Source organism: Aplysia californica, unplaced genomic scaffold (genome assembly GCF_000002075.1).
Source record: "Aplysia californica isolate F4 #8 unplaced genomic scaffold, AplCal3.0 scaffold01053, whole genome shotgun sequence".
Lineage (NCBI taxonomy): Eukaryota > Metazoa > Mollusca > Gastropoda > Aplysiida > Aplysiidae > Aplysia > Aplysia californica.
In genome coordinates this window covers 70201-80663 of record NW_004798323.1, presented here as the reverse complement: position 1 = coordinate 80663, position 10463 = coordinate 70201, and the positions used below count along the sequence as shown (strand labels likewise).

Sequence of the window (10463 nt, the reverse complement as noted above, 5' to 3'; positions counted from 1 at the left end):
AATAACACAGATCATCAATACATTTGTACATGCTGTTCATTCTATGAATGTTAGACCTCATATATATCATATTCCCTCTTTATAAATGAATATAATATTATGATACATGCAACACACGTTGTTAGACCATATCTTTTCATAACACATAATAAATTTAAAGATACTATACACACATCCACCCCACCCTCCGCCCCCGCCCTCCATTCCCTCACAATGTCTTTCATTTTCCCAGTCAAGGTAAACAATTCAATCACAAAGGGAAGTAAGCAAAAATAATGTAGTGAAATGTACATAAACATGAAAAAAATGATATCAATAGGCGGATATTAGACCATATCTTTTCATATAAACTTTGAGCTTGTCAAGTATTAATAAATGGCCAAACATACACGGCCAACGGTCGGGGGCTGGGCAGGAGCGGGCAGGGGCCTCAATGATTCTGCCTCTGGTCTGGGATTGGGAAGGAACACTGCATGGTAAGCCCGCCTACAGACAACCTTCAGTAACACCCACCACACACCCACCACCATCATGCACATGTACACACACAAACTTATACACACATTAACTAAACATGATCAGTGGGCAACTTTTGAACGTATGACGAGCTGAGCTGTGAATGGAGAGACAGTATGAGTGAAAGAACAGTTGAAAGGAAGAATGTACGAGTGTATCCACAGGTGACAGCAACTACAAGACGACGACACCGACCCCCCTGGCCTGGTCCACAGCTCACGAACGAAAGGAATGCGGCTAAGGCAGTGTTTTGCATATATTATTGTCCATGGTTCGCAGGGAGCAAGGGAATGTGTGAGATGTTCTTTGTGTATGCCTGGAGGCGGAGGGAGGGGGTGGGGTGTGAAAGTCATGCGGACGGGGATGAGCCGCGGGATAGAACACGGGAATTAAATCAATGAGTGAAACTGAAAGAGAGGAACGACTCATGAGCCCTGGAGTGAATGGATCCTGTGTTTCTATTTTGTATACTTTGAACTGTTACTGAATAAAGCCCGAAAAACAAACACACGCACGCTCCTCACTCTCCACTTACACACTTTACTACCACACACAGACACACTCACACACCCACATGCACACACACACACACACACACACACACACACACACACATACACACACACACACACGCGCACACACACACACACACACACACAGGAACAAATTTTTAGGTCTATATATCTATTTCAATTTTCAAGAGCTAGTCTGGCTAGTCTAGAGATTTTTAGATGAGTGTAAAAACGTGAAAAAGAAAGGTTTCACAACAGAATGAAATCAAAATTAGAACAGCCCATAAACAACCACAAAAATTAACAAATAAGGGCGTGAGTCCACCTGTCCGAAGAAGATTGGCTGTTTTAACACTTAATGTGCGTAATTTAAAAAAAAAAAAGTACAGGATGTTACAAATAAATTATGGAATCACACACATTTAAAGGGCCTGCCAGTGTCAGTACATGTGATCGGTTTTGGTGGAACGTACGCTCTAACATAACACATTTAAATCTATATATTTATACATATATATATATATTTAGAATCTAATGAAGGTAGGAACATCAAATTAAATGACGTTACACTATATAACCCCCCCCCCCCTTTTTTTTTCCCCATTAAAAAAAAAATGATAGAAAAACAACACATCAGAACAATAACAAGAAAGAAAAAAATACACACTAACAAAATAAAACACCACAAAGAGGGAAAAATAAAAGTAACTGTAACGTATTCAACAAATCAACGTGGTGACAACAAGTGAGAAAGAGACGAAGTGAAGCTAGGTGAACTTTCTTTCAAAAGTAAAGAGGTTCGGTTTCTTTCTCTTTTTTTTTTTTATTTGACTTTTATCCTCCGATTTGGGGACCAAAAAATGCCAAAAAATCGAGCCACGATTGATTGGTCGCAGCCACAACAAACACAGATATCTATGCTAGTTCTATGTGTCGTTATCAATAATCCTCCGTAGATCTAGACTAGACAGCACACGAGTGAACACAACACATTAAGTTTAACTTAAGAGCAGCACCCTTCATAGGCAACACGTCATATCTGTAGCGAAAAACTGTTTGGAACTGTAGCGTTTCTTTATAAATATTTACTGCGGACATTTTTTGGACCGATTGAACCATATTGTATACGAACAATCTTTGGTAGGCCTATACTATAATTATAGATCTATATAATATCCGAAATTTGCAGAAAGGATGTGATTTCAGAGTGTTCGGAGAAATAGTGCCCAGTTTTATTTTCCCGAACGTTCGGAGAAATAGGGCCCAGCTTTATTTTCCCGAACGTTCGGAGAAATAGTGCCGGCCTTTTTAAAAAGTATGCTAATCAATGAAAATTGCAAATTGATAATAGATCTAGTATGTCTTGTAGAGGATAGGTGGACTCTGGGGTCTGCATAGCGAAGTACTAGGTTTTAGGATGTGAACCCCGGAGTCACCGTAGTGAAATAAGGTTTGGTTTAAGTAAGGATTGGTGGATCTCGGGGTCAACATAGTGAAAAATAAGCAGGCTTAAGGTGGACCCCGGGGTCTACCTAGCGAAATACTAGGTTTTAGGACAGGTGGACCCGGGGTCACCGTAGTGAAATAAGTAGGTTTCTTTAAAGATTGGTGGACCCCGGGGTCACCGTAGTGAAATAAGCAGGTTTAATTTTAAAAGGATTGGTGGACCCCGGAGTCACCATAGCCGTAGGGGAATAAGAAGGTTTAATTAAGGATTGGTGGACCCCCGGGACACCGTGATTAAGCCTACTTATTTTACTACGGTGACTGCAGGGTCCACCTATTCTAAAACCTAACTAGTATTTCGTCCACCTTAAACCTGCCTATTTCACTACGTTGACTCCAGGGTCCACCAATCCTTAAAATTAAACCTAGATCTACATGTACTTATTTCGCTACGTTGACCCCAGGGTCCACCAATCCTTGATTAAACCTAAATCTACTGATTTCATTACGTTGACCCCGGGGTCCACCAATCCTTAATTAAACCTAGATCTACTTATAATTTCACTATGTTGACCACGGGCTCCGCCAGTCCTACCATAAAATAAACTGAGATCTACTTATTTCACTATGTTGACCCCGGGGTCCACCGATCCTTAGTTTTAAACCTAGATCTACTTATTTCACTACGCTGACTCCAGGATTCACATCCTAAAACCTAGCATTTTGTTAGATAGACCCCGGGGTTCACCTATCCTTTTGGCTAGATAGACCCCGTGGTCCGCATATCCACTTCCTTGATAATAACTGAAAACAATACATGCCAGTTGTTATGAAAAGTGAAGACAAATGTGAGGAAAAAAAGATAATGAGGTAGACTATAATTTGTCCAAAAAAATTGCAAGTGCAAGTAAAGATCATAAGATAATTTTGTTATTTTCTGGTCATCTTTTCACGGTTTATAAAATGTTCCAGTGGGCCTACTACTAGATCTATGTGTCTCTGAAGAACATTTTGCTTGACTTTATTAGCTTTTTTCATGTACTTGAAAGCATAGAATATATAGTTTCACACAAATGTATGCACAATACTTTGAAAAAGAAAGATACGGTTTTACGTTGAGAAAAGCGCTAAAAACAAAATTAAAAATGTTGAGAATGCCCATAATATTAGGAATCCAAAATTATTACCTTGATCTAGTTGGCTTACTCTTTAATAACCATAAGAAAAAAAAAGAGAATGATATAGGATTTGTCTAAATATGACCATTAGCAATTTATAAAGATATCGCCCATTTTGTCCAATTATCCTTGCAGGTAAAATCACCCTGTACTGTACCTCAATGAGCACAAAAAGAATATTTCTGTGACTTTGTATAAAGGTGTTTTGTAGTTGAGTTCTATGTAAAATTCCCAACAAAATATCACCATTCCCTCCCCCCTCCATCCCTCCCCCCCTCCCCCCTCCGAGATTGACATAGCAACAGGATAATAAAAGAAGAGATAGAAGCAAAAGTTATGTGAAGAAAATCAGATTAAGTACGGTATGGTAATTGGAAGAAAAGACCGTACAACTGAGATAGACACTCATGCACACGCCAATAACTTCACACATTACACACACACATACAAACATACTATTACATTTACTCTCTCTCTCTCTCTCTAGATCTCTCTTTCACCAAAACCACACACAAAAAAACCACATACACACACACTCTCCCACACACACACGCACCCACCCACCCACACACACACACACACACACACACACACACACACACACACACACACACACAACTCTTATCCTTGGTCCACTTTTCATTTAGTATCATCCTCTATTTTGAAATAATCCCCTGCACTAAATAAAACGATCAGTAGAACCTCGACCTTCCGAATCCATGGTTAGTTCAAGAAATCTACCATATGATGTGGCCTAAAAAAGGTAAGGGAGGGGGGTGTAGCTTATCTGGGCCACAGTGTGGCCCAAATAAGGTAAGGGAGGGGGGTGTAGCTTATTTGGACCATATGTGGCCTAAATAAGGTAAGGGCGGGGGGTTTAGCTTATTTAGGCCACAGTGGCCTAAATAAGGTAAGGGAGGGGGGGTTAGCTTATTTAGGCCACATGTGGCCTAAATAAGGTCACCCATTTTTATTAGGTAGGGGCCCTGAACCCCCCCCCCCCCCCTACTCTTGGGGCCAAAACCCGCGAATAACAATTACGGGCAAATACGGGATGGGAACTACCGAAAAAGCGCCTGTTCTAGATCTAAGATCTAAAGCCCCATTTAATTTCTCTCATTTAATTTTTTATCAGTAGACTAACTAGATAACATAGATCTAGATATCTAGATCTAAATTCTAATCTAGATATTAGATCTAGCTAATATTATTAGTATAGCCAACGTTATGATGAAATGTAGAATAGATCTAGATCTATAGACTCTTTATATATATAGATCTATATGATGTACTAAAGTAATGTTCTCAAAACATGCATTCAATAAAAATAGTGTCAGTGTCATCTCTGGAAAAAAATGACGGACTTGCTTTAAAAGAGCCCCAGCTGTAGAATCTAGAAACCTTATAAAATCTGTAGAATTAACCACCCACTTGGATTTTTTATTTGTAGCCTATGGGAGAGTGGGGAAAATTAGTGGGCCACTTTGGGAAGAGTTAAAAAAAACCCACTAAATAAATATAACTAAAAAAACCCACCAAAAAACAAGGGACTAAATGCTTCAATCTAAACAACAATATTAATTGTTTTTAAAAAACAGTTATAAGCGGTACAACAGAGATAGAATGAAAATGGTTCTTTAGGGTGCTGAAGTCAACATTACAAATGGGGAAAAGTGGGCCATGGGTGGGGAGAACTGCACCCCCCCCCCCCCTGTGGGGAGAAATGGGCCCCCTATGGGAAGAAATGGGCCACAGGTGACATCTGTAGTCAGGGCTATGGAACCTACACAAAAAAAAAGCAATCTGAACTCCTCACAACGGCACAAATATGGAATTTAACGGAAATTAAGACCACCATGCAGTGGCCGTCCAAAAGTATCAGAAGTCGACATAGGAACAGATGTCACCTCTATGGGGTTCTTGCAATAGTGTCTCAGAATTCAGAATGTTGGTGGGGGTAAAATCATAAATGGTTCTGATTTAGTCAAAATGGACTGAAGAAATTAATAATATATCTTCCACTGCTGCTTTTACGAAGTATTTATTTTTAAAGAAGTTTCTAGAATACAGCTGACAGGTGTTTACAAAACTATTGATCTGTTAAAATTTTAAAATAAATTGGTACAAGTCAGTGTGCAAAAGCTGGAGAGTATGTTCAATAGTTTAGGAAATATTTGACAAAAGTTCACACATTTTTGACCGCACTATAATGGGTTTACAACTAGTTGCTTTATTAACTGTATACTACACTCGTTTTAACAGAGGCAGAATTAAAAAGGGAGGTCGTTTTTATGCCACAATTTAGGGGTCTATGCGGTCTGCCAGAGTTCTGACAATACATTTAGTGTTGGAAGTTGATGAACCTACGCTGAGACCAAAAAGAAAACCCCCAAGATTCCTTGCTTACATATTATTGTATAATTTAAATTAGCTTCCCACTGCTAGTGCAATCAGTGATTCGGCAAGAGTAAGCCTGCATTGCAGGTAAAGAAGAGAAAGGTAAAGTGTAGCTTCCCATTTCGAATGGCTCAACCTGGTCACATGTGGGCAACATCCAGGGTTGTTGTATCTAGGGGTTACAGTAGAGTTGTAGATCTACCTTTGTCTTATGGGAAGTAACAGGAAACAGCGTGATGTAATATAACGATCTTTTTGTGATGTTGCAAAGACATAGGGGAGGTAGGTGTTGTTAGTTCACTGTTTTTTGTTTTGGGGTTTTTACAGTCAAACCTCGTTATTGTAACCCCCCCCCCCTTATACCGCCAGCCCCTTATAATACTGCCAGGTGTTACCCGTGTACGAAAAGGTCTCCCAAAATGCCAATAATGTAAAAAATACGCAAGGGAGGAAATGGGAAGTGGCCTTTTGTATACGTGATTGTCTTTTTTACCAGTGGCCGTGAGAGCAGGTTTGACTATAATTTCTTGAAAGTAGTGCATCAAGGTGTTGGAGTGATAATATGTCATTGCTCTTTTTTTGTTTTGAATTTTCAGATGAGAATATATCACTTTTGAAAAAAAAGCTCCAGGTATTGGAGGAAATATACTCAAAACAACTCCGTCAGGTGTTAAAGAGTCAGAAAAAGGATCCCAACAATGTGTACAAGCCTAGATGGATTCACTTCAAGAGTCTTGATGAGTTTTTAAAATCTCAGAGCCTACAGAAGGTACGTGTTTCTTTAGTGCATCCTTGTAAATTTCCAATTTCCTCTGAGTGTATATTATTTCACAATTTCTGTCTTTCTATCAGGTCTTTATTAAAATATCAAAGTTTTAAGTTTGTTTCAGTGATTTTTTTTGTTGATATTATTTTGGTAGGTGTTTTAGGGCAGTCGCAACTACATAAGGTCATATGAGCGCACGGGACACACCGAACAATTCCAGTTGGTAGGAAATTTTGAATTTTGCCCAGGTGGCGGCTGAAGCCTACTTTTATCAATTTTAGACCACCAAAGAATCTTTAACTTGTGCAACTTGCACACGGGGACTCCGAGATTTTTCGCCCTTGTGTGAGACATTTCCTACCAGAAGATCAGGGGTGTGGTTGAAAGACAGCAGTAAGAAGGAGCCAAGGAGTAGCAGTAGAAAGGCTGCTGAAAGAGACTGGAGCCCAGAGGAGCGGGCAAAGAAGGTGAAGGGGTGGGTGCAGAAAATGGAGACGAAAGCAGACAACAGAACATTGTTGGAGAGCAGGATAGGAGGAGAAAGGAGACAATTTTAGAGAAGAAAATTTTCCGTCGCTACCCGGATTTGAACCCCGGACCTTTGAATGAGAAGCGAACACCTTAACCTCTAGGCCACGAGAGCCCCCTTGTGATGTTTTAGTGTAGTCTCCTGCTATCACAGAATTTTCACCATCAGTGAGATTCTTTCTCTGTTCTTAGTGCTGGCCACAGAAAAAAATCAAGCCTTGCAGCCTAATCTCTGTTTGAGTGTAAGTCCTTTAGGCTTATCATCATTGTGTTTTTGTACACCTGGCCAAGGTTGTCACATCTACAATCGCCACAGAAACTTCTACAGTAAACATTATAGAGTCGGATGGGAAGAAAAATAATTTTTTAAACTTGTTTTAGTGGAAGGGTGTTTTACTGTCTTTTTTTCCAGGTTTTTCATTAAAGTGGCAAAGTTTTAAGCTTGTTTCATTGATGTTGTGTTAGTTTAGTTTTGAGCGTTGTTGATTCAAGGTTTTCAAACTGGATCACTGGATTTTGCTACTGTGAGAAACAATGGCTATTGCTGATCGTGTTAAAGTTGATGTCCATTAGATGATCAGTTTGGTTCAGTTCGGTTCGATTTGATTTCCGGCGGCTTCAGTGCACACTGCACATAGACCTCTTCCTCAAACAAATCGCCCTACCCACGGCCTTGAAAACAAATGTGTTTGTTTTGAAGGTCGTCTTCGGTTTCATTCGATTTATGCCGTGGTGGTAGCTTTCGCCCCTCCATCTGGCTAGCCCCAAAGACCAAATCAATCCAAACCAAACCGAACAGAACCGATCCTGCCAATGGTCAGTGCTTAATACCAAAGAAGCATTTGATGTCAGAACCAGATTCCCCTCCTGTATTCAATTGTAACGGAGTTCCACAGTTTGGTAAATTAATTCGTAGCTCAATATGAACCTTTTGAAAATTTTCAAAATTTACGTTTGGTGCCCCTATCTTTAACACAATTAATTTAGATAATCTTGGACCCGTGCCTGTCAAGGCTAACCTAGGCTGAGAGGGACACAACATCCCTGCAAAAAGACTGAGATACATAGCTTAATGTAGCCTACTCGACAAAATATCTCCCCACTCGGGAATTAAATTTGAGTTTGCCAAGTGTGATAGTGGAGTGCCTAACCACAACAACATGGACATCTGTTTTAAATTCAAGAGCCTCCGTATAGTTCCATTTTTGTATGTGGTGACCCTTGTATACCCCCCCCCCACCCCATGTTTGTATTGTATGTTCAATTAATGATACATACGTTGTCGCCTCAGAACTATTTTGTCCAAAGTGTACTTAAGTAAAGAGGCACTTTGGACAAAATATTTCTGAGGCCACAACATGTACTATTTCATCGGCATGGGGAAGCCTGCCTTTTACTGCTCAATATGTCAGGTCTGATATGGGGATGCCTCACCCTTTTACTGCTGAAATGTCGTCTGATGGTTTAGATTTTTCCTGCTCAAGTCTAGTGATGAAATGTTCATGAACCATTGATGTAGGAATGTTGTAATGCAAAGGACTGTTCTGTTGCAGCATTTTGACACTCAGAAGGCTGCTGGTGCCCAGAAGCTGATCCAAATCTAACTTCTAATCTAAGGGATGATAATTTTTCAACAGTGAGAGAAAAAAAGTTGTCCGCAACCCCCAAACCCCTAACAAGGGGATCTTTTTTGTTTGCAACTTCTTCCTCTGTCTCACCATGGGGCCATTGTAACAATATTGATGAATAATATTAGTAATGATAATGACTATAATGATAATTATAAAATAGTAATAAAAATAATGATTGCATAAATTACATTGGGCATATCCATACTTTGTAGCCTACAGCATGCACTGTGTGCTTTCTACTATTATCATTACTCAAGCAGACGGAGAACACTCAGATTACTCACAGGCATTCTCGGCTTCCCGGGAAGCATACAGTGTGAGCTGCCAATTAAGCGCTGAAACACTAACAAACTGACAAGATCTTTTACCCTCAAAAGCCGGGTACCCGTGCCCAGCTTAGCGAAGTGGGGAAATTCTTGTGGAGTAAAGTGCCTGTCCCAATGGTACTACTTTGGGATTCGAACCCGCAACCTTACCGATGGATTGTTAACTGTTTGGCATATGAGGCTTATGATTGTACATCATATGTAGATATTTTTTATAACCCGTCATTTACTATCTCGATATTTTGATCCCTGTTGTTGTCTAACTCACTGAAATACTTTTTTAAAATAATTACACAAAAAACTTGTCTTTGCATCAGAATTCTTTTGTTTTTGCAGATTTCTACTCGACCGCGTAAAGCAGCGATGGCAAATGACGAAAGGACAGCAACGTCACAGTCTAGATGGGCTGGTTTTGGTTCCTATGTTACAAAGTCTCTTGACATACTTACTCCTGATGAGTGTGCTGCAGCTGTAAAGGAGATGGAAGCCATCATTAGCAAATTTGTGTCTAAAAGTCTAGTCCGCACATAGAGTATACACATTGCGAAAAATGTGAGTAAATTTAGCTAGAAAATTGCTCGGCTGCCAAAGTTTGTGACCTCCAAAGCTTGAGCGTCCTTAAAAACTGTACATTTTTTGTGCCTTTAATCAACGTTTTCCAGGACAAGCCAGGCGCTCGTCGAAACAATGAAATCCAAGAAATCGGCAATTTTTGGCAAGTTTTGACATTTATATAAACATTTTTTTTGTTTTTTGGCCCAACACCTTGTATGTCCATTCAAAAACACTATAATATATGGATTTTATGGGAAAAAACATTGATTAAAGGCATGAACGATGTACATTTTCAGTTTCCATGGACTCTCAAGCTATGAAATAACTCAAGTTTGGCAGCCATTTTCCGGCTAATTTTCTCTGGAACTAGGCGACCCTGCCTCCTTCAATGGCAAATATCTCGGCTTCTATTCAAGGCAAATGGATGTTTTTTTCATCGAAAGAAAGGCAAATAAATAAACTTTTTGACGATGCCAATAACTCCACATGCCCAAAAGTTGACGAGTGCCCGATTTCACTACGTCGTGATTCATATATTTATACATGGGTATTTATATTATTTAAAAAAAAAATTATACATTTCTGTACAGTAGATGAGAGAGAGAGAG

General features: G+C 39.6%; 1 protein-coding gene across 1 annotated transcript in view; it reads left to right on the top strand.

Annotated features, from left to right (window-relative positions):
- Positions 1-10318, top strand: part of LOC101846320 — a 20134-nt gene extending 9816 nt beyond the window's left edge. The window contains exons 2-3 of the mRNA XM_005111390.3: positions 6646-6818; positions 9637-10318. Coding sequence (XP_005111447.2) covers positions 6646-6818; positions 9637-9831 — 368 coding nt within the window. The 3' untranslated portion in view covers positions 9832-10318. The remainder of the gene's footprint in view (positions 1-6645; positions 6819-9636) is intronic.
- Positions 10319-10463: the final 145 nt, after the last annotated feature.